Source organism: Oryzias melastigma, linkage group LG16 (genome assembly GCF_002922805.2).
Source record: "Oryzias melastigma strain HK-1 linkage group LG16, ASM292280v2, whole genome shotgun sequence".
Lineage (NCBI taxonomy): Eukaryota > Metazoa > Chordata > Actinopteri > Beloniformes > Adrianichthyidae > Oryzias > Oryzias melastigma.
In genome coordinates, this window is record NC_050527.1 from 16,066,563 (window position 1) to 16,091,804 (window position 25,242).

Below are 25,242 nucleotides of genomic sequence, written 5' to 3' on the forward strand. Positions count from 1 at the left end.
GACAGATGAGCAGCACAGAATGAAGCTTTTCGTGAAAAATCTTCCCCTGATGTGGTTTATCAATTTTTTACAAGGCTGCAAATAAAACGCAGGTTTGATTTGATTAAAGAACACTCAGTCCAGGAAAAGATATCAGCCTTTACAGTTCGCTCTGTTACGGTTTACTGGTAATACTTTAATTGAATTTGATTTATTAAATGGAATAAATTGTTTTAAAAGAGCAAAACAGATTTAAACCAACATGCCTGAGATGTTTGCTTCACAAAAATGGTGAGTTTTATTATGAGTTATGTATGAATGAATTGCTGTGTGTTAAGTCACAATTAGTGGGAATTAAAATCAAAGTACTGGACACATTATAATGCGTAAAGTGGCTATTAGAAAATTAAAACCACTAATTTTATTTAGGATAAACACAATTATAACATGTTAGAAGAGGTGTATTATTGCCACTTTGGGTCCTTCCCTCCACCTTCCATCATTCTACTTTTACCACTGTGATCCTCTGGGAAACACTCTTACCATTGGTCCAGCTGGTCCAATCTCTCCTTTGTCTCCCTTTTCCCCACGAACACCCTGAAAAACAAACAGTGTTGTGAGTCGACATTGGTTTTCTTACAGGCTGTCGCCAGAACTGTCTCTGCAGACGCCACATCCCCAACAGGCTGCAGCATTTGGACAGAAAAACTACAAATAGCTTTTGTGTAAAATGTCAGCTTTTGTCATTTCAGACTGCCAGCAGAAACAAAGATCTGTTGGGCGCTTTTTGCAAATTTACAAGACAGAATTGTTGGAAAAAACTGAAGATTTTCAGTAACTATAGTTCTAAGATGATAAATATATTTTGCAAACCAGGAACGAATAAAAACCCTCTATATTTGTCCTGAAAAATGCTTGTTCAGTAAAGTTTTACTCCAGATGTATTTTAAAGCATTACTGGTTGTCTTTTGATTATAATTATGCAATTTTTTAACCCAAATTTGAAAAAAAAAAAAAAAAAACAGTGTTGTTTTCTAAGACATAGTTTCTGCAGAGCAGCAGCAGTTCTTCAGAAATTTGTCTCTAAGGTATGAACGGTACCATTCCCTTCCCCACAGCAGGGAGCTTGTGGCCCGCCCAAAGTATTTTCTATATAACAAATACATTATTTTACAAACAGCTTTTTTTCATTCACTTCTGATTCCCAACAATTTGAATAAATACCCTAATTTCCAGTGAGTGTACAGTCCAGTAAGTACAGTACGGTCCAATAAACTCTGGTGAGTGTTTCCACTCCGTTAAGCCTCGCTTCCTCTGAGCGGTTTGTTTTCACGGCTGCGTGGTGTAAACCGCTAGCATGTCATTGGATCATTGTGGTGCGACAACTAGAAAAGCAACAACAATGGAGGTCATCCAGCAGCTCGTCTTTTTCTTGCTTTACCTCTGCTAACATCCTCTATAACAGGAATGTAATGGTTTTTGAAAGAAGATGCAGCTAAGAAGATTACCGCTGTAAAGAGGAAGACAGAAACACTAGCTTAACACTATATTGGTACTTTTTAATGCTGGCAGCAACAGCTGCTCCACCCCAACCATCCTGTCCGGATGGGAACCCTCAAACGGGCTGGTGCTCTTTAATGGGTCCATCTAACAATGGAAACACTCAAAATACTGGACCGGACTGCTCAGTAGAAACAAGGCTTAAAAGTACTTAGAAATGTAATTTTAATCTTAATTTCCCCCATACATTCCCTCCATCATCAAAAAAATGCCATAAGAACATGTTCAAAATGTAATTGGAGTTGGTCTTCATTATTAATGTCATCAATAATGATGTTTTCTCTCTTTTAGTGCTGAATAATTTCAGAAAAAGCCTAACTTTGTTGTTTTCACTGAAACTAGCACAGACAGGTGCTTCCTGAAAACAGACTTACTGGAGGTCCCTGAATGGTAACCCCATTGGGCCCCTGAGGACCAGTTGGCCCTGGAGGTCCAGGAGGGCCACTTTCCCCTGCTGGCCCCTGAGGTCCCTTTAAAAAAAAAAAAAATCACAGGATAAGAAAATGAAAACAAAGCTAAAACCTTTCTCAAAGACCAGCATGCTGCCTTTGTTAAACGACATACAGGTTCGGTGGAGAAAAGGCGTCTGTAAAGAAGCTGTTGGCGGTTTGTGTTCCGCTTGTCCAACGAGAGTTTGATAAATTACTTGAAGATGGAGTCACTCCTCTCGCTGGTTGTGTAATTGAACAGTTCGAGCATAGAGAGACGAGGGCTGATGGTCTCAGCAGAGACAGCCACAGAGGCAAAAAGTCATTATTGCACCACATGATTAATATTGTTTTGCATCAGGACTTTAGGACTCCTCTGGGTTTTCAAATTCCATATCCAAACACACCTAATTTCCATGACAGTACCTGGTCTTCCTATAATTCCTCCAAATCTCAGAAGGATCAGGGTGGGATTGTTATTTGTTTGACAGCATCACCTATTTACCAGATAATGGAGGTGCCTTTTTTTTCCTACTCGAGGACTACACTTTCTTACAAAACACCCACAAAATTAATCTAATCAGCATTATTGCTACATGCTCGAGTGGTTTTCTATTAGTGGCTTCACAGTGAGAGTTCAGTTCTTTATTTTCCATAACAAGGCACTGACATGGGAGCCAGAAAAGAGAAATTCCTGCAGACCATAAAGGATCTGCAACATTCGATCTGTATTTGTTCAGAATCAGAAGTTGCCAAAACCATTTTTCCCTAAACTGCATTCATTATTTTACTTTGTAATCATACACATTCTGGGTTCATGTGTTCTTCGTGCAACCAACCGAAAATAATCATAGATTATATGAAAACATGGTAACAAAAACAAAGAAAGGACTAAGATACATTATGTCTTGTTTAAAGGAACAATAAACATCACTGGAATTTAGACCCAACGTTGCAGAGAAGTTTAAAATATTTCAAAAATTCAAGTTACTTGTGTTTGTTTTAACAACAGAACACATTTATGTGCTGATTCTGTAAAAAAAGATGAATAGAGAAAGAAGTATGTTGCTTAAAACAGTAGAATCCATCAGCTGAAGTAAATGTGGCTCAAGGTGGAGAACTGCAGCAGCAGAGATACCACAGCTGAGCATCAATGTTCTTTACTCAGCAGAGAGGATAAATAAAAACAAAATGGTAGGGGGGGCTTTTTGTCGTTGTCATAACTAACTATTGTGTTCTTTTTATTATTGTGTTGTGGCTTTTCTCATTGAGCTTCGGCTTTTGTCCTTGTGTTTCAGTTTTTGTCGTTTTGTCGTGTCTTTTGCATTTATGTGAGCCATCTCGGCCACCGTATATTACGCCTGAACTTCCTGTTACTTTCAAAACTCCCATCCACCTGCTCTTTATAAATGTAATCTTAAAAAATGTCACATCAAAGTGTTAGTTGTTCGTTCTGGGCGGGCACCTCCATGTGCTGAACTCGACAGACTGTCACTCAAAGTCTTAATAAAAAGTTTCATAGAAAATATTACTTGTGTTTCAGTGTGAAGAACAAGAAGTGGAACATGATACATTTTAGGCAAAATTTAGCACAAAAAAATAAGAGAAGCTGTTTTATATCTGAGTCAGAAAAGAGTTTTTCAGAATAATGGATGTTATGTGCAGGGTAGTGATGGTGGCTGTCAAAGTCTGCACCCTGTGGCCAAAAATAAGATTAGAGAAGATGAGAAGCTGATAAGAAGTGGATTTTCCAGATAGTCATCTCTTTCAGCTCAAAGATATTTCTCATGCTGGAGACGGCAGTGAGCAGCGGCTGAAGTAAAAGCTCTTTTATTGGTACATAGCAAATTATTTAATGTCTGCTTTCATGACTTCAGTTGTCACATTTAAAATTATTTTTCAATTAACGTTAATGAAATCAAACAGCTCATCCACTAATATGAAGTTTGTCCCTTTCTTATCCCAGCAGCATCCACAGTCTCTAGTCTGTGTTACAAACCGTCACGCCCGGCTCTCCTCGGTCTCCTCTGGTCCCCCTCATGCCTGGACCACCCTGAAACAAAAACACCACAAAAGCAGACAGAGAAAGCCTGTAAATAGTCCTAAAAACACAAACGAAAGAAAAACAATACAGCTAAATAAAGTTGTAATTATAAACAAACAAACAAAAAAAATCAATTCATCCAGCTAAATTATTTTCTTAATTTAACAAGCAAAATATTTAAATGATTTATGCATATTTTACACAAAAGTGATTTTCCTTTCAATTCTGTATTTCCTCAAGCAGCAGCTGTTTGAGTTTGCAGCTTAAGAATGTTAAACAAAGCCTTAACTAATTTTTGATCTATCCTTCTTAACGGATGCATATGTCCACTCTGGGCCACCATGTTTACAAATTGATTCTAGAAGAAGAAAAATGGTTGAAGAAAATGTAAAAGGCCTCTCTTGCGACTGCACAATTTTGAATCTTTCTATATTTTCTACTGGTGCAACACCTGATTTTATGCTTCATACATTCCACTGTCTTGTAATCAGGCAACATTTTATCCACTTTGCAGAAAAATCTGAGACATACTGTGCAGGACACGCAAAACCTAAAGATTTTCTTAGAGGCGGGTGTGATACCACTTAAAGCTTAGTGAAAAAATCTGAATTTTTCTTTTAGTTCTTCTTCTGTTTTGATGTCAGGATGCAATTTAAATTCAGTTTGAATAAAGGAATGAGGTGGATATATGCTAAATAATTTAAACATGAACACAAAACATCAAAAGTCAAACAAAGAAGAGGAAATGGTTCTGTTGGGTCCAGGGATGGTGACTTTTACAAAAGAATGAGCATAATTTGATTTATTTTGAACAAATAAAATATTTTCTGTCATCTCAGTCTAAAACCATGCAGACAAAGTGTAGCATGGGAGTCATGGATTTAACGGCGTATCCAAAAGGACATAAAAGTACCTTTATTGGATAAATCGATGCGCTATTCATTACCAGATTAGAGGACATAGTGATGCAGTGAGAGCAAAGGGCTGGATATGACAGATACATCAGTAAACAGCAAATCCAAAAAACGTATTTCATCCACTAAGGTGCATTACAGCTAACACAAGTTAACATATATCCATCAAAACATGCAGCCAAGTTTAAAGTTTGCCAAGTAACAGAACTATTGACTTATGTTCAACAAACTCACTTTTTTAAACCATTTTTCAGTTAATTAAGCAACTTGAGGTTTTAAACGGGTACAAAAATGATCATTTTGACACTATCATAAACATTCAATCATCAAAAGCTAAATTGAGCACTAATTAGTGTTTATTTCTGCATTTACTGCTTCTTAAAATTTTCCCGGGACAAGAATTTTAAGCCACTAATTAATCGATGGTAGTTATCATCTTGTTTTTGGTCATTAATCAAACATTTCTGTTTAGCAGGAATGCTAAGACATCCTCAAAACTGAACAAAATGGGTAAAAAAAGGGTTAAATCTCCCAAATCAACAGTGTTTTTACCTGAAATAAGAGCTGAAACGCCCAGGTGACTGAAAGAAACACTTCACAAAGAGATAGTATAATGGTTTCATTAAGTGAAAGATTTCTTTTTTCTCAGAGTGACAGCATTGACAGTTTAATTTTCAGGAGTTAAAGTGTCTTCTATTACTTTTTGGGTGAAAATCTGCAATTAAACTGAAACCAGCCTCTAAATGCAACAACTTAAATATTGATATTTCCATTAGTCATTGGTACAAAAACCGTCAATGACGACTTAAAAAAAATCCTAAAAACTGAACGGTTTGACAGAGAAGTGGAGTTTCTTTCAAACAGCTCTGTATCGGGAACATCACGAGCTCTGCTCATTTTTTAACAAATAGATACAGACGGGGGAGCATGTCTCACCTTTTCTTAATGCTAGATTGAATTTTTTTGACTGATGCGAAGTATTGAGCCGCTTCAGTTTCAAATGAGGTGGTACAGATTGCAGGTCAGTGAAGCCGATCAATACTATGAAACCCAAAGAAATGAAGAGGTTTTGCCACCGTGAGGCTAGCAAAGACACCCAGGTGGAATGCAAACATTAAAATGATTACCACAGAGATGAGCCGTGTTGGGATAATTACCGTCACCAGTCTCCTTGGTGAAGATCAAAAGGTTTGTGTGACAAACAACAGACCAAAGTACATATTCACTTAATTGGTACACTTTCTTTTGTGTAGGAAGGTTTTGATCCACAGCTCTAAGAGCAGACGGTTTTTTATACTATTAAAACCTGTTTTCATGTTGTTTTAGAACTTTGTGTTTAGTTTTAAATAAAGTTTTTTTTCTTTGGAGAATTAATTATTTAGTAATTTAATCATTTTGAGGATTAATTCGATTTTGAATAAGAAGTGAAGATAAAACATAAAGGCTGCAAACAAGAAACACACATTTTTTTTTTTTTTATAACAAAAAGAAAGATTCAAGTCTTAAAATCTAAAATGAGACCTCCATATTTCTCTGTCGTTCCCTCAGTGTTCAGCTCACACCGTCCTTGACAACACGCATTCAAGCAGCCACTTCAATCAAATGTCTTTGCCAGGGGTGGGAAAACTTTGACTCTTGGGCCATAAAGGGTTCAAAAATTTGACAAGAGCCAGACCAGGAACAGTTAGTGACTTTAGACGCCGGTCTCTGATAGTTCCAGGTTCCTTTAAGAAGATGATTGGATTTTTGATGCTGAGATTGATGATGCTTCAAAGAGAAAATAAACATTCTCAGCCAGAGCTAACCAGAACATAATACGATGTTCTCATCATTTAAATAAATCCTGAAATGTTCATCTGGTGGTGTTGTCTGTATTTTGTGACTGAATTTCACCACAAAATGAACCCATCAGCCATCTCCATTCTGTGATGCACTAAACCCCAGTCTACAAATATCATTAATAAATGTCGGGCTGGCACCACATTTTTTTGAATAAACGCCGGTACTACTATTGGAAAATAAGGACTTTATTTCAGTTTGGCATGATTAAATAGTTTGACAGGCTGCATGTGGCCCCAAGGCCTTAGTTTATTAACACCTGCTCTATGCAAAACATTTTCAAAATTCAACTCTACGTACAAAACGCACGGGCACTGAATGCTTGTTGCAGTTAAACCAGATAAAACTTTGACCAATCAGGGACTTGAATTTGGTAGAGATGACATCTCTTTTAATTGAGTGTGCATGTAGGAGAAATGAATTAATGGAATAAAGCTCAGAAAAGAAAAAGCAAGTTTTACCAGATTCACACCGCTTTGACATTTTTTACCAAACCTCTTCCAACTGTAGGTGGCAAATATTTGCTAGTAAACAACAGAAAAGGAAGAAGTCCCTCCCTGCTTGTCCAGTGTGAACACCATGGATTAAATACACGTTCAAGAGCAGCTCTTTCCTAAATCCATGTCAAACACTGTGTGTACTTGGTTTGAGAGAACTCTGACACAACAAATCATAAAGGAAAAAATACATTCACACAGTTTATAACAAAAAACAAAGAGGTTTAGAAAATTAAGCTGTGACGGATAGTTTATCTTTTGTTTACTTCTTGCACCAGAAGAAAAGCTCTTAAAAGTAATATATTAAAAAGGGTAAACAAAAGAAAAATCCAGAAAGCAGAGAAGAAGAGCTGGAACCTTCTGACACAGAGATTCATAGGAACCTTCCTCCTATCACAGAGTAAAAAAATGTGAGAGGAATTCTAATTGCTGAGCTGTTTTTCTTAAACACAATGGGGTTTGATTTATGTGGCTCCTCTGCTCAGAACCCTGAACTACAAACAAAGAGAGACAACAAAGAAGAGTGAAGAAATGAAATGGGAATGCATTTTAATGACTGCTAAAAGAAGAACATCAAAAATACCCTTTGCAAGTCATTATTTTACCAGAAAATAATGGATTCTAGTGTTTTTTTATGCAACCTGAGTAACCTGTGTTTATGTAACTAAAATAAAGACCTAAACTATAGTTTACAATTACTCAAAATGTCATTTTACTAGCTATAAAAGGTGTCTTGTTTTTTTTACCAAGTGTCTATAGATATGAAATAATGTGTTGAGTTGTTCAAGCTGCCACTTCACATCACACAGTTTGATTAGTAGAAATGTTCTTACAGGTGGTCCTGAAGGTCCTGGAGGTCCTTTGCTGTCCTGAGAACACGTACAAGAGTGTGGTAGAGACGGACACTGATCCTCAACTCTCTGAAAACACACAGGTTACATTCTTTAGACAACAAAATGTGATTCAAAAGAAAAGAAAAATGTACGTTTGCTTTACAGAAAGTATAAATTAGCTGAAAAATCTCAAAGTTGTGGGTGAACTTGACTCTGTCCTTAAATGTGTCATAAAAATGGGAAACTTATCCAGCCTGTAAACAGGCATGTATTTGTTTAACCCCATTAAACAAACGTGTAAGTACTCGAGTGAATCTACTCGCTGTTTATTTGTGGATGGAGGTGTTGATTAGTTAAAGAAACACAGCCCTCTTTAATGCAGGAGAAAAACAAGCTCATTAGGTGAATAACATACATTTAATCAAAATAAATAAATGAACCAACTCACTTTGATTTTAAGCACCATTAACTTTTGCATGTGTTAATGTTGTTTGACACTTTTATGCACTGCAGAGGTGCAAGCGCTTGTGTTTAGGTGTATATGTGGGTTTGGGAACCCTTCGGGGTCGACTCACTAGTGCTGGGAGCTCGCAGCATTTATCTCTGCTGGCCCAGGACGTGCTGCAGATGATGTCAAACATCTGGAGCTGGAACTGTGAACACACACAAGGAAACACGAGAGCATATGTGCACAATTATTTTATTCATTTCAGCAAAAACGGCACCTTTTTTTTCTAAAATCCAAAGACTGTATTCTTTTTCTTTTCTGTGTCTGTCGCTTTGGCTGCTGGTTAATGTTTTCACATTGAAGTTTACCCCATTTATTTCATCAGAGACTTATTTTAAGGATTAAAAAGTAAATTAATTTGGGTTCACACTTCAAGAGAATGATAGTTTATGAGCAGATTTTTGCCGTAAAACGAGGCATCTAAGGGTCCACACACATTTGTGCTTCTCAGTAAACAGCAGCTCCACCTGGCAACATCGGACAGACTGAACCAAAACAACTGAGTGAACTGGGTTTTTTATGACTTAATGGATAACGCAGCCTCTCTGTGGTGCACATTTTGTCTCGACGAGAAGGGCTGCACGAAGAAAGGAGGATGCAGCCTCCATCCTACTTTTTTTGATTTATGAAAACTGCTTGACACTCTTTAAAGTCGTCTGTTTCCTTTGAGCCAGTGATGCCGACGTTAAAAACAGACATTTGAGTCACAAGTCTCGTTTTATTGAGTGTGAATGGCACTAATTGCCTTGATTGTCTTCTGGTGATATTTATGCCCTTTTGCAGGTTTGTTTCTAAGCATATTACACCCCAATAATACCAGAGCGTTAGCTTCAGTGTTTATGTTCTTTAACTCTTCAACCATTCACAGAGAAAAACACATTTTTGTCTATATTCTACACTTTACAGTTGTGACATACTGTAATTACACACTCAACTTAAATCAGCTGTCACAGAGAAAAGCGGCTTTGCACCGTTATGCAATACAAATTCATGCAAGCTAAAATGAAAAGCTGCTTTTTTCAGCGTCGGAATCAGCTGTTTCACATTGATCATGTAAATAGTCATAGAGTTATGATAAGTCAAACAGTGTAAATTATTTACGTGTCGCTGGTGAGATCTCCATTTAATAAAGTTGAATAAATGTGGGAAAATAACAAATATTTAACATTATTTTGAGGTTTTGACCCAGAGCAAACACACAGACACAAGCAGCTTTCTTAAGGCTTTGTCACTCAGCCGCTACGTTCATTCTGCGGATGTTCCACGTATGTAAATTGTGTCTGTTGTGATAAATACCTGATATACGTTATTCATTATTATTTCATGCGTCCATCATTCATCGATGTGCGTAGATGCCCGATGACGGTCATGGAAGTACGAAGAAGACGCAATAATCATGCACTGTTCACGCATGATTTGGTTATTATGTGAGAGGTACTGCATTTCCCTCTTAATCGTGGGTTAGGGACCGGTGACCTCCGCGAATACGTAGAACCTCCAGTTTCCATCCCACCCTCCACCCCTCTTGGCCAAAGAATGTCCGATCCATACTCAAAGACACTTCGGATCATCATTTATAAACATTTATAAAAGAACATTGGAGTGTTGCTCAACATAAAGAGTTTTTTTTTTTATATCCAGAACAACACTTTACATGAGGAATGCAACTCTGAATGTTCACTTAGTTCTTCTCACGGATTTCCTCAGCTGTGTCCTACATTGGGGTTCACCTGTAATGGCATCACCACCCTCCCCCCATCACAAAGGCCCATGGCAGCTGCTATCCGTGGTGCTGATTTTCGTCCAGTGCTTAGATTGTCTATGTGAAGAAATTCAATGACGCACGGGCTCATCTGATCTTAGCGTGGTTTATTCGTATTTCCTTCCATAGTTTTAACCTGGTTCATTCCTGATACATATGTGAAAATTTCTCGTATAAAAACCACAACTTTTTCCATGTATATCAATATATGGCCAATTTTCTTACAAGGAACATCCGCAAAATGTACTTAGCAGCAGTGTGACACTTTTGTTTTCTGTCTTTTTGTCCAATCAGAATCATGTCAACGTGTAGGAGGGAAAATATGTCAATGATGATCTCAAAATGTAATAAAACAATCATTGATTAAGCCATATAAAAGGCATATTATAATCATATTTCTCTGTTTTCTGCGACACCTAAACGTGAAACAAGTGTGATACTCACAGGAGCAGAGCTGGTTCTCTTCCCTCTGGAGCGAACCATCCGTCCCAGAATCTCCACTCCGTCTGTGGTGATGTTCCCAGATGCGCTGATGGCCTTCTCCCCCACCACAGAACAGTCCAACACCACCTTCACCGATGTCTTGCTAATGGTTACATGGAGCTACAAGGTGTAGACAGAACACGGAGCATTAAAAGTTGAGAGACAGAACCCCCAAAATAGGGTCATAAAAAGAAAAGAATGCTGTTTTGATTCAGTTTGGAAGCAACTCTAGCAAAATTGCTTAAAGGGATATAAATGGGCTGTCAAAATCATTTTAGCAAGTATTTTGTTTGCAACTTATAGTTGGTACTCATTTAATCTTTTTGGTCCACCTGCTGAAAAGAAACTTCTAATTTCACCCAAATGAACAGAAATTCGATTCATGTCATGTCAACATGAGTGCTTGTGTGCAACAGGTGCAACACGGCACAAGCTCACAAAACAAGGTGCAGCTAATGCAGAAACGGATAAAGTTCATTTTCGAGTGTCCCTGCTTGATGTCTGAACATCTGCTCTGTAATGACTTTCCGCTCACATCCTCCTCTCTCCACACTTCACCGGCCTCAGGTGTGCTGTTGTGGATGAAAAGCTGCCAGAAATCCTTGAAGCTGAAGATGTTTACCTGGAGTTTGAGGTTCTTTTACAGAAACAACATTTGTTTGTTAAAAACTGACAATACAACAGTAATTTATTATTCAGAGACATGTCAACATAGGGGAACCCTTTGAATTAGTTCAGACTGTCACAGAAGAAATCAAAGGGAAATCAATTCACCTCATAACCAGCAGGGGGCTGGATCCAAATACAAGCCCTGAACTCCTATTTAAAAGAAGATATTTTCACAACAAATCAACACACTCACACTGTTTTTGTTGATCTGGGTTAAAAAGAATTTAAGTTATGTTTTTATGACAACTATAAACATGTAATTTTATGTACTTAACATCACTATATATATTTGATGTCAAAATCTGCATATCAAAGTTGTTTAAAATGATATCAAACTCATCAACTATATAACAACTTTAGCCGTTTTTTCACACATTTTGGCTCTATGAGCCACCAAACCCTGACAAAGACATTTTCTTGACTGCAAAATAAAATAAACTGAAGCTTACATGAACACTTTAGCTGCATGTCAGCTCTCTTTGATTATTTTTCAACATTCCACTAGTTTTGCTCTCTTATAAACTTAGGAGCTCTGTCTGGTGGATGTTGCGCAGTGAAACATCTCTGTCTTCACGCCGTGCGCATCAGTCGACTTGCATGTAATTGGATGAAAATGACGAGCCTCAGTGTTTGGCAGAGACCAATCCTGAACGGGGGGGAATAGAAGAATTATTCGAGGAATTAACTTCAAGCTAGAAAGCTCTAAAAATGTTGGAGCAAAGTTGATGAGTTTATTTATGACTTTGGAGCTGAAATACTTTTTTTACTATAAACTATATGTGAGAGGTTTCAGTCCCTTTAATCTGCATCCACTCGTGTTTATTTGTCACCACGTCACACTCTGTGCCGTATCTGTTTCTCCCCCCCGGTCACCTGTTCCTGTTTTTTCTTCCTCAGTTTTTTTCTTTTTTTCATAAATCTCCATGCGCTTCACTGAGCACTGACGGATCCCGCTGGGTACTCCTGCTTTCACACGAGGTATCTTCATATGGTAATCCGTTTATAAAGGCGCCGCAAACAAGGCAGCGCTCGCGAGCGCTTCTCTTCTTCAGTTGTCATCCTGTCTGCACAGAGACAAACGCTTCCTGTGGTCTGGCAGTCTTCTGCATCTGTTGCCTTTCTGAACATTGTCATCATCTCCAGCAAAGACAAAAACAGTGACAAACGCCCAGGTGATGGACAGCTACTCCAGAATATTTTCAGAACTGATACAAGAGAAGATTTTGAAGCAGAGATTCACTAAGACCAGAAGAAGCAGAACAAATAGACAAAAACAGGAAGAACATTGACTAAAACAACTTTCAGCTCACGTCTAATTATAGAAGTCCATCTGTCATACAGAGACTGTAACTACTAATAAATGCACGCTAACTACAGCTCCAAAGCAGTAAAGCTTATTCAAACGACTCTGTGAGGACAAAGGGGCTGATTATCTATCAACAACTGATTTATACCTCACATAATTTTATGTTGTTTTATGCAAAAGACCTTTCAGTCTAAGCTGTTTATTGTGCTGCTGAGGCCAAACCCTCACTATCATTATTCAGCAGGCGTATGTGAACTCCTGTTTATTGCAAACTTTTCTCCCTCGTGGGATAAAATAACTTGTGGACAGACAGAGCCCGTCTCTCACCTTTATCATCCATCAACAGGTTTCTATGCCAACTACAGAAGTTTTTGGCTGCCCCCGTAACCCCCTGCCATATATATATATATATATGATGGGTGGGGGGCGGTCAGGTCCTGTGACAAGTCAGAGTGAAATCAGTTCAGATGTGGACATTTTAAATCAGGTCTACTGGGTTGTCTGACTTTACCAGCATCCCATCCTGAAGTCTGACCAGGTTGTCGACCAGGTCATGTCTCACCTAGAGTTGGGCACAGAAATTCTGTTCCAAGTAGAAATCGTTATGATTTACGGTGTTCTACAGAAAAAGGAAAAAAGCTGCTGCAACTGGTTCCACATTTTGGTGTTAAGTTTTATTGAAGGTCTGTTTGTCTTAGGATTTGTCAATCACTTCTACTCTGTTCAGTACCTTGAAGCTCTATCAAGCCAATCCTTCTTCCTGTCCTGTAATAGTGGGCGGGCTCATATAAGACAGCTGATGGGGCGAGCACGAGAGCGCGTGCCACACAGCACTCGAATATCTGGCTGCATTTCACAGAAGTTTGATAGGTCGCTGTATGTGGCAAGCCTTTTTATCATTAATAGATATCCTTGATATCAGGCTGTTTTAAGCCTAACTATTTATGCTAAAAGTACAAATAGTTTACTGGTGAAACATATTTTAGTTTTCTAGTTATTAGTTAGTTTTATAGTGAGACCTATTTAAATCTTACTAGTTAACTAGTTCTCATTTTGCATGTCTCTAGCAAACTAGTGCAATATTTTGGTCGCACTAGTTAACTAGTGAGCTTTACAGTAGTCTTACTAGTGAACTTGTAGAACATTTGCATGGGACTAGTTCATTAGTGGCCTTTTGACAGTGTCACTAGTTAGATAGTAAGCAGAAATATGTTCCACTTCTAAACTAGTGCACATTTTAAGACATTACTAATGAACTAGTAAACAAAAATATGTTTCACTAGTAAACTAGTTGTACTTTTGGCATTACTAGTTAGGCTTAAAACAGCCTGATATCAAGGATGTCTATTAAATGATTTAAAGGCTTGCCAAAGCTGCATCGCACCAGCAAATCAGGAACTCCGCTTTGGTCACGTGATGTTTTCAGTGACCCTATCAGCGGGCAAAATACAAATCCAATAAGAACATTTTTGTCCGGTCACAGCCGGTGGTTCTACAGCTGCAGCCAGCCCCCTGGACTTTGGCGAAGGTCTCTCTTCATACGCCCACAGAGAGACAACCGCTGCAGGTAGTGTGGGCAACCTACTCAGGTCTCCTGAACTGTGATATTTTACTTATTTTTTGTCGAGACAGTAATAAAAAAAAGGTCCCCAATGTCCCCCCCTCTTTGGTTAGTGTGGGACAGCCGAAGCGGCTGTCATCTAGACATACCCCCTGAGTGAGATAAAAGCCCCGGTAACTGCAGCCCTTCAGCCTTGGTGTCCAGGTCAGGATCACATGTTTGAGAGGAGGCGAACAGCAAATTCACCGTGCGGTGAAAGAGGTGCGGGCTTGGAAGTTGAGGAGCTCTGATTTAATGGGAACAGCAGCACATCAGAAAACCACGACACTCAAAATGACAATTTTTGACGTGGAGGTCTTAACCATGAGTCAATGTGTGACGACTTGGGAATGAGAAGTTGTTGATCTGGGAAGGTGTAGGCATTACTTTTTATTACTGAACTATCAAAATTGGCACAGAATAAGAACCAAAACCAAAGAACCGCTTTGGCACCGGAACTGAATAAAACCTAACTGGTGTCCAACCCTAGTCTCACCCAGTCACCAGGTGCTCGTCCCTACATACTTAATGTGTACACCTTTCTGTGGGCCTACCACAAACCCAAGTACTTACAGAAAACCGCCAAAACAGCTCCAAGACTTTAATCATACATGCTTTTATGATGTTTTCCTTGAAAGAAAAAGCAACAATGCTATTTTTAGAACGTAGATTTTAAAAACAAACCTTGTGGAAGCTGCCATGGAAGAGTTTTTTGATCTCTGGTCCTTCAAAGGTGACAGTCTGGAAGTCTCCTTTGTAGTCGTTGTTGAAAAACGTCAGTGTCTTTCCCGAGTCTGCGAGCGAAGAGGAAGATTCAACATGTATCTAGAAGACATAACCCTGTGACATGCAGATCAAAACTCTTCCTCAAATCCATCAATGTAAAGCATCAGGAATGCATGGAGCTCCTGTCGTTTAGCAGCATTCAAGCATACTCCTCATTTTATTTTTAAGGATGCGTTAAAAATGTGATGCTAGTGGAGCTCAGAGCTCCTGTGTTATTTTAGTAAACAGTGTTTTGGATTTGGACAGAATTTTAAAAATAGTTGATTATATTTCAGCTTATGTTTTATGTAATTACTGTAATCAGACAACAATCTTCCTGAGGATGCTTACGTTGTAATTATTGTTATACTCGTGTAGAGCTAAGGGAGAATTGGCAGCAAAATTGATTAGTTTTAGACACAATTATAACAAAAAATAATTATGCAGCTCTGCATATGCCTAAAAGAACCAAAAAGAGTGTTCAACAGACAAAGAAAATGCATAAATAATACATTTCCTTGAGGTCACAGCTTCTTCAGCATATCGGTCTATATTTATGAGGTGTACCAAATAAACAGCATATTTAATACATTTAGGAACTGATCTTATGAAATCATAATTATTTGCTTCTGGTTGTGGATTTCACTTTTTACAAATATATTAACTCAAAACCAGCAATTCAGATTTAAAGTAAAAAGAAAACTTTTTAAATAAAATTGTAATGAATTTTGGCTAGTTTATATATAAGATCACGATATTGTAGATACAGAAAAAGACATCCTGAAGGAACATTCACACCAGATTTGTGGATCAAATTCGTGTCTGCCACCCCTTTTTTAACACTAATCAAATTTTACTGCTTGACCTCTTGACCTTGACCTTAACTAAAGTTAATGTAACAGCTAGAAAATTATGAAAAGTATATATATATATAAATATATTTCATTTTTAACATTTCTTGTGATTCATAAAAAACAGATAACTTTTTTTTGTAACTCTTGGCAATTACTAACTGAATTATATAATCAAGACATCATCTCCACTTTCTTATTATTGCCTAAAAGGAACAAAAATAATACCAAGCATCAAAAAATATGCTTATATTTTGGTGTTAACTTGCTCAACTCCGAAGTAGAGGGACTAAAAACAAAAAGGTGGTACAACCGGCAAGAAACTGAATTCTTATGCCTAAAGTCAGAGAAAAAAAAATAATTTCTCAAGTGTTATGGATGTATTTAATGTTTTTTTTTTTTTTTTTTTTTCTTAACTGCATTAACAAAACTTTTCAACGTATGCAAGAAAAGTGTGGGGACATAAAAGAGAAAATGAAGGTGATTGAAACTCACTGTCGAGCATTAATCCCACAAGCGGATCATTTTCCCTGTTGAGGATTTCCCACAATGCAAATGGTTCCTGGGGGGTCTCAGGCAGCAAGCGGAACATCATAGAAATGGTATAGTCGGAGGGTAAACCTTCAGGATGAAGGTATCTGTGGCACAAATGGAGACTCAGGCAATAAAAAAAACATATTCACACAGAATTGCAGATGTGGCTTCTCCTTTAGGCCAGGGATGTTTTTCATGTCCTTTAAGCATGACATTGTCCTCCTTCAGCCGCTGAGTTCTCTGCCTCAAACTGACTCCAAGCACCAAACTCTTTTTGATCTTAAGTCAGGATTTTCTGAGTAACGATGTCTCCAAGCTCCCGAAAACATGGCGTAACCTCAAACTTCACAGAAAATTCAGACACTTTAACACATCAAACGATCTCAAAATTATAAGAAAATACAAAACATGACTATAATAAATGAAAGAATTGACAAAATCTGGGGCATTACATGTTGCTTTGATGAAATATTAAGTTAATTTACAAACTAAAAAGTCTTATTTATTCAAACGTTTTTGTACATTTTATTGACATAATTAGCATTCAGACTGTTTGGCTCCATCACTTCAGAGAGAGGGTGTCCAGACTCACTTGGTGGGCTGCAGCACCAGGGCGTCGCGGTGTAACCTGTAACAGGAGTAACTGTTGAATGAACCGGGCTCCAGAGAAACTCCGGGTATGGAGCTGTACTCCTTCTCCACCAGCCCAAACTTCTCCATCATTTTGAAGCCTGAAACAGTGCAATTATCATCAACATCATTATGATCAGGAGCAGCCACTCTATGTGCGATCCGTGCCATCATAATTACTCCCAGCACCTCCACTACAATTACGCTTCTGCCGTCATTATTCTTTATTTACTGATGGAGGAAAATGTCTTTCAGCATCTTCTTTAATGTGCTCACCTGCCATTGTGTTGCTGCTCATCAAAACAGATGGACAAGCTGCAAAACATAGTTTTTGTTAATTTTTGAAAATTCACTCATAAACTGAAAAAAGTTCATTCATATCTTCAGGTTTTGACCTATTTCTTTTTCCAGTTTTTTTTCCCTTATAGATGGTTACTCACTGGCTGTGGCGGCCTCGCAGACAAAGGTGATGAGCTGCTCCTCTATTTTCTTCACAGCGTCCAGGTCATCAACAAAAAACACGTGTCTGTCACTGGGTTTACTGGCAATGTTCACCAGTTCCCCGTAGTCTGCATCCGCAAAGCCGATCGCAAAGATGATATAACCTGGGATGAGATAAGAAAGGAAGTTTTGATACAAATATAAACACACTGACAGGTTTCTAAGACATACCGAAGACTTTAAAAGAACTTCTAGGAACAGAATTTAGAGATTAGATAATAAAACTGTTGTCGAGATATTGGATGATCTTTCTGACAAAATGGGACCTGTACAGAAAAGTCACTGGATTGTGCCAGTTGTGGATGCTTCTCTCAATTTTTTGATGTTTTTGAAAAAAAATTTTTATTTCTAGGACTGATGATACCCACCTTCCATTTGCATTTCTTTAGACACTTTGTTGACATCATCTTGTGAACGTCCATCAGTCAAGACAACAAGAACCTTCGGAACTCCTCTCCTGGCTCCTGCCTCGGGGATGAAAATGGATTCCTTCACATGTTTGATGGCACGTCCTGAAGAAGAACAAGAAAGACAAACCCAGTGTTTTTACATGACGTACTCATACCCAATGTGTTACAGTGTTTCATATCATTTTGGAAAAGCACCAAAGCTATGTCAACCACTCAAAGCCTGGATTCAAGTTAATTAAATGATTGAAATCACAATTGAAATCATTTAATTAAAGTTAATTAAATGATTGAGAAATCAGTCAGTCAGTTTATGTTTTAGTCTAATAATCCTCATTGAGAAACTCATGTCAGTTTGGCTAAAGCCACCACTCCAATCATCTTATATCTATTGTAAAAGTATTCTGAGTGTTTTTTTAATCATAATTATGCAATTTTTAGCCAAAATCTAAAAACCTGTCATGTTCTAGGACATAGTTTCTGTAGAGCAGCAGTAGTTCATTAAAGCTTAGCCTCTGAGTTGTGGGCTGGACAGGCATGTGGTGAGGCTGCCTTCATTTCCCATCATCCCTTTGTTTTTCATGCTCTCCCACTATCTTACAGCTCCTCATACCCCCAACCTAACATTAGTGGTGCAACTAAAAGGGTGAGTAATATTGGAGTTGTCCAATTCTGAGCCACATTCCTGCTCTGAAAAGGAAAACAAAGAAGTTCATGGATCTATTGGTCGGGAAGTTAATGCATCAGAATGGAGTGGAGCAGGAAGCTTGTGGCTGATTGGAGTTTGTACGTAAGAAAAACAAGCTTTTTCAAACAGCATTCTTTGTCTACTCCTGATCACCACGATGTGAAGAAATATATGCTCAGAAATGCAATCTTAATCTTAATTTTCTTTATATGTCCTCCACAGTGACATGCAGTCAGGGGAGGCAGGAGAGGCTGTGCCTCACCTGAAAAATATAGCTTAAAAATGCCCTAGTAAAATAAAATGCATTTTTCATTATTTGAAATTAAAATAAAATATTCGTTTTTCCAAATTTACTTTTGTATATATAAAAAACAACACAAAAAGTTGTGAATTTAAGAGTTGACTGTTCAAATACATGCTGGAGCTGCAGCTGATGCATACGCTTTACTAATTCGGTCTTTTTAGCATCATAAAAACATGCATTTTTTTATGACCTTTTTTGCTTATTGCTCGCCAAGTGTCTGATTACATTGATGCCAGATTCTGACTCATTTAGTCCTTTTATCCACTAAAAATGCACATTAGAAATACACGGGGTGAGGCCTGCAATACGCCTGCCTCAAAGCAGAGGGCGTTGGTGAGCCCTGGAGAATGTGACACCGCGGCTAAGGGATAACAGAATAACAGCAGCAAGTCAAGTGCTGCCATCCAGTTATTCATTAAAATTGTTTAGCATCATTTTCTTAATGAAGGATTACGTGTCTAAACTCAAGAATTAGTTTAGACACGTCACAGGCAGAAGAAGTAAGTCAATAATAACAATTTGGGTGTTTTTTTTTCTATCCTACAGTTTGTAAATGGAAGAAAAAATGTTGAAATGAACTTTTAAACATCACACTTTAACTGTTACCAATCAAATGATGAATAAGCGTCCCTGTAGGGTTCATCTGTTTGTAAATCTGACTGATGATGTCAGTGTCTCACCAGCCGTGAACCTCACTGCATGTCACTGGTCCTCCATCATGAGAAAAATGCCACAAGAACATCTTAATAACACCAAAAACACAATTTTCATTAGACCATGTCTTAAAAAAAGTTTCAATGGGTAGAATTTACTGTAATTTTGCTTTTTTTTCAGTTTGAGTACAGCAGCTCCTGCCAATTTTAGCTCTGGGTAAAAATCAAACAAAAAAAAAATCCCAAACTGCAACAAATTCTCTCCTGCTGATAAGAAAATTACACCCAACAGTAATATATGAATAATTATTAGATTAATTTTGGTCTTGAAAATATTTTCCCTAGTGGGAAGTTAAAATTCCCCTTTTATAGTTTTTGAACCAGAGAAACATCTGTAACAAAAGCAATTCTATAAAATCTGACAAAGGCAGTCCATGGAGGACAATTTGAACTTTATACAGCTCAAATAACTGCATTAATTTTTTTATTTTTCTTCCAAAAACACTGGATAAAACAGTTTCTATTTGACAAAGCTTGACACATTCTGCATCACTTTTAGAATGCTAACTACATTTGTTTAGTTATGGTAACTGTGTGAGAAAGTTAGTAAACTCAGACCTTAAAGATCTAAGACTTCTCTCCCCATCTGCTGGTAAGAATTTTAGAAAACATTGCTAAAGATGTAAAAAAGCTGCATTTCATCAGACCCCTCACATATTCTCAAACAGAGAATTTAGAAAAAATAAGAACAGGGTGACCTCCCCTTTAGATAACATTTCAAAAGGAGAGTTTCTCTATGGAAGAAAAATCGAAGAGATAAAAAAAGAAGAACACATAAAATCATCATTGACAACAGAGAAAATTTCCCTTCCAAGTCTTGGAATGCTTACAAAGTACAAAATTATTTTCATCTTAATTAGCAAATTTTCATTTAGCCTTAAAAAAATGAACTAAAGGCTTTAAAAAATGTTAGAACTGTTGATAAGATCAAATGGTTAAATTATAGATGATTCAGATGAGTTTAGCAGGTGCTTTGCAACAAACTATATGAAAATATGAAGTGGCAGATATTTAAAAAGTTTAAAAATAGCATGTATTAATATAGAACTTTTCTTCCATCCTTGAAGGTCCAAAGCGCTGTACAGTCACAGTCCCATCCACACATTCATACATTCAAATAACCTATAACCACCAGGGAAAATGTGGAGTTCGGTGTCTTGTCAAAGGACACTTCAGCACATGAGAGCATCAGGTGGGAACCAAATCTGCAAAAGTCCCATCAGAGGTCACCTGCTCTAGCTCTGCAATAAAGCCGACTCTTTGTGTCTTGAAACTGAGTTTTTTTTAAGGTACTATAAACCCTTTAAGCCTTTGCCACGTCTTTGATTTTATTTTTTATGTTAGCCTTTGTATTCAGTTCAAGGACAGAACCCAGACGGCAAAGGTTAAACGCAATCATGTTTCAGCAGCGAGGACTGTTTAAAGGTCTCCGTCTAGCTCTGTGGGGAAGCTCAGCTCTGTGTCCCATCCAGTGTGCAGGAATTTCAGTGCTCCCTGCTTGTAAATAGAACTTTACCTTAATAGTGCATGCCTTCATTCTCTCCATTTCAAAGCAAAGTCCTTCTTCCAAACTTTTGGAACCTCCCAGTTCCCAACCAACCAACCTCCCAGAAGTGAGCTGAAAGCTAAAATTACACGTAATGACTTAAACAGAGCTATTTCTGCACTCAAAGCAAATACAATCCTGACCCCAGAAGGCTACCTATAGGGAAATGACATCTAGTTCTTAGAGAATTAGCAACACCCGATTGACTAAGAATATTTAACGGATTACCTAAAAAAGGAGAGACTTCTCGAGTTATAAACTGATACGTTTGCTAAACCTTCATGCAAGCTTATGGCCTTTACACCATTAGACCACAACTTGCAGATAAAAATATATGTTTTTAATTGAGTACAATAAAGTACCTAAGAGTAAGAAAAATGACCACTTATGAGATTCTTTTCAAGATGACTGGAATAAGTTGAATCAATAACCGTTTCTGAATCTCATCCAGCACATTGGAATATTTCAAATGAACTTTTGCCCAATAATGCTTCACTTGTTTCAACCACTTCCAGCAAACATCTCAGACAAAACATTTTTTGAATATCACCAGTTGATGGTAAAGTTTTGGTGGCAGGACACAGAGTGTAGGTAAAAAAATAAAAATTCTCCTTACAAGTTACCACCGAGCAGCCTTGATCAGCCTCTTGATGAATGTAATCCACAATATAGAGCAACAAGGACATAATTCTATTTTAGCTGATTTCAATCCAGATGTCTGTATAATTTTGTAAACATTTGTTTGAAGTAGTAAAATATTTGTGAGCATCACTGGGTGGCTCATAACCATACATCTTCCTCTAATAAGGTAGATGCCAACGTCAAAACTTCATCTAAACTTCTAATAAAAACTCTTCCTTCAGAGTTTTCAGCTTCAGGAGCTTGATGGTCTTGAAAAAACTGGATTTGTTCAGAATCTAACAACTCAGTATACTCCCAAGTGGGTCTAAAGCAAAATCTTCATCTTCTCACTTCTGAATCAACATGATCAGGATTTAAGATTTTAAAGTTTACTTGATGGAACAGACTCTGAAACATCTCCAATTTGTCCAAAATCCTGCAGCCTCAGAGATCGAGGGTCTTATTTCCAGGTACGAAAAACGTTCATAGAACTAACTCAAAATTCATTTGAAAAATGTTTTAGTGTGCCAAAAGTAATTTATTATCATACATATGGACATCCTGTACTCTGAAAGGTTTGATATAGACCCTTTAATGTCCTCAAAAACACAAATCTCTCACTCATCGCTTTTAGTTTGGATCACAGAGTTCTCCAAATGAAAATTGTTTTTAATTGTGATAAAGTTTCACATCTGTACATTGATGGGAGATAAAGTAGAGCTTGACATTGGTGACGTTCTTCTGGGGTTGGGTCCATCATCTTTGACAAAATATATTTAGGACATCTCCATTAATATAGAATTCCAGCTTGTTTGAACACATGGCTATTTTCACAAAGGAACCAAAAAGCTCTTTCATCATGCTTTTCTTTTCTCTTTTTTCTCTGCACCATGAAAGAGGCTGTTTCATAATATTTCGTTCCATCTCCAGAGGAAGACTGAGAGCAGCTGAATGGTGCACTTGGGTGCTTTATGAAAGAGGTAAGATTGAACGGCGTAACATCTGAGTGACGCTCCACAGACCAGTGATGCTGCAACATGTTCTGTTGGAAATGTTTTTTATGAGAAATACACAATTTAAAAGCAAATAATTTTTAGCTTTTACATCTCATAAACAGATTTATAAAACCAGCATTTTAAGTGGTCAACAAAAGTTGCATGTTGCGTAAATGTAATTTTGATTGACACAAAAATTAAAAAAACTGGTTTTTCGGCAGTGCAAAAATTTGATATGAAGTCAGTCAGATTACATTTTTGAGTGTATTTCCAGTTTTTCTTCACAACAAGCTCAGGGTCAGGTCAATACTATCAGATTACACTATCACACTTATTTACACTCTTGTTTGAAAAAATCCAAACTAATCGAGGAGACTAGATCCTATCACAGTGAAGAACCAACTTTATTCTTTTGTTAGATGCTAAGTAAATATGAACTACCTCTTTACCTGCCTCCAAACCATAGACAGTATAGATACATAGAACTGGACTGATCATCCACTCCCCCCTCGCGTTCCAAATAAGAAATAAACAGCTATTACTCAGTCATTCTGTTATTCAGAAAAATACATTCTTGCTCTGGTGTTTCTTTTTAACATGTTCTTGCTAAACCTCAATTTTTCATGATATATTTTCTTTTTCGCAAGCTCTTCAAGTTATAAACTGGCTAGTCAGATGCCTCAATAAGAGCATGTGGTGCTCGCTGGCCCCACCTCAAATGTTCAGATTCTCAGACCAATCATTGCTTGCTAACGCTGTCTGGTCCCAAATTGGCGAACTCGGGTGATATCTGTTACACGGATAAATGGTGGCTAAATTGACTTCGTTTTGTTAGAACAACAGGTAACAGATTGTTTTGTCCATCTCTATTTATGTCAATGCTCCTAACACGCCCTCACACACAAATCCTTTGTTCTGCATCAGTGTAGTGACTGTGAGTGGACACAAGGTCACTTTGAATCGGCCAGAGAAGGAGCAGAGATGCATTGGCATTGGCCGATTCTTTTTTTTCCACAAGGACACTATAAAAGCAGCTTAGAGTTACAGAGATCTTCAAGACCTTCACGTTTCTCAATCCTCCACTAATGGAGAACTAAATAAATGACAAATGACAATTGATGACACAAAAACACCTAAAATCTTTATCACATGAAGTGTCCATTGACATTTTAAAAGTGGCAGAAGATGGATATTATCCTGTTTTTTTTAACAAACATTTTTCAAACAGAAATTGTGAGCTTGTGAGTCAATTACAGGTTAATGGACCTCATCTGTCACCAAAATCCTTTGAAACAGATCTAAAAGGTTCTCAGAACCACCCACAGTAAAGGCTGTTTCTGTGGATATTTGTCAGCATATCGGTGATGCTTGAAAGGCTAAACTTTCTCAACAAACAACAAAAAAAAAACATGTTTTTATCAAGCTGGCTGTGGTGTTTTTCTTTGTTTTTTTTTTTAGCTCTTTGCATTAAAGATTCACTCCAAAAAAATGTGTTTTTGGTGTTTTTAACATGTTCTTGTGGCATTTTTCTCATGATGTAGGACTTTTATAAAGAACATTAACTAAATTTCGGAGTATTTCATTAGTCAACTTGTTGTGACTCGATGTCACAAACGGGCAGACAGCTGGTTCCACTTGCAGTAGGTCTATTAGTTCAGATAGGAAATAAGCACGGCTAAAAGTCCACATAACTAAATCAGGCTCAATCACAGGCATGACAGGATCAAAGAAGAGACTAGCTCCATATTTTTGTTGCATTGCTAAAGTTAATTTAGGGTTGTGAGGGGCTGTAACCTAGCAGGAGAGAGTGAAAAACAAAGGGATCATGGGAAATTAACGCAGGCTTACTTCCATTCAAACAGTCCCTTCCACAACACAGAGGTGACTTTCTGATGAACTCCTGCCACTCTACAGAAACTATGTCCTAGAAACAACACAGGTGCTTTGATTTTGGTTAAAAAAGCATGATCATAAAAAAAAAAAAAAAAAAAAAAAAAAAAAACACTGGGAACACTTTTACAACAGATCAAAAGATGCTGGAACGCATTAAATCATGCCCCACAGGAAATGCACTGTATCATTTCAGGTTCACACTCAGTATTGTTGTACCCTAAAATGACCAAAAAATAGACATTAGAAATAATAAAAAAGTAGAGCACAGAAGGCACAAGAAGTTATTTAACAACTAAACTACTTCAGCATCAGTGAAGCAAGTATAGCCAAGCGCCACGGCAACAAGCCTATCAGCTCCACCTCTCCACTGGG

General features: G+C 37.6%; 1 protein-coding gene across 3 annotated transcripts in view; it reads right to left on the reverse strand.

Annotated features, from left to right (window-relative positions):
• col14a1a (collagen, type XIV, alpha 1a) overlaps nucleotides 1-25,242 on the reverse strand; it is a 130,152-nt gene that overhangs the window by 24,176 nt on the left and 80,734 nt on the right. For all 3 annotated transcript variants that reach the window (XM_024267014.2, XM_024267015.2, XM_024267016.2), the window contains exons 28-39: nucleotides 18,072-18,215; nucleotides 17,643-17,807; nucleotides 17,479-17,517; nucleotides 17,165-17,303; nucleotides 16,534-16,676; nucleotides 15,107-15,216; nucleotides 10,809-10,967; nucleotides 8,670-8,747; nucleotides 8,095-8,181; nucleotides 3,967-4,020; nucleotides 1,914-2,009; nucleotides 523-576 (exon numbers count right to left, since the gene is read on the reverse strand). In XM_024267014.2, coding sequence (XP_024122782.1) covers nucleotides 523-576; nucleotides 1,914-2,009; nucleotides 3,967-4,020; nucleotides 8,095-8,181; nucleotides 8,670-8,747; nucleotides 10,809-10,967; nucleotides 15,107-15,216; nucleotides 16,534-16,676; nucleotides 17,165-17,303; nucleotides 17,479-17,517; nucleotides 17,643-17,807; nucleotides 18,072-18,215 — 1,268 coding nt within the window. The remainder of the gene's footprint in view (nucleotides 1-522; nucleotides 577-1,913; nucleotides 2,010-3,966; nucleotides 4,021-8,094; nucleotides 8,182-8,669; nucleotides 8,748-10,808; nucleotides 10,968-15,106; nucleotides 15,217-16,533; nucleotides 16,677-17,164; nucleotides 17,304-17,478; nucleotides 17,518-17,642; nucleotides 17,808-18,071; nucleotides 18,216-25,242) is intronic.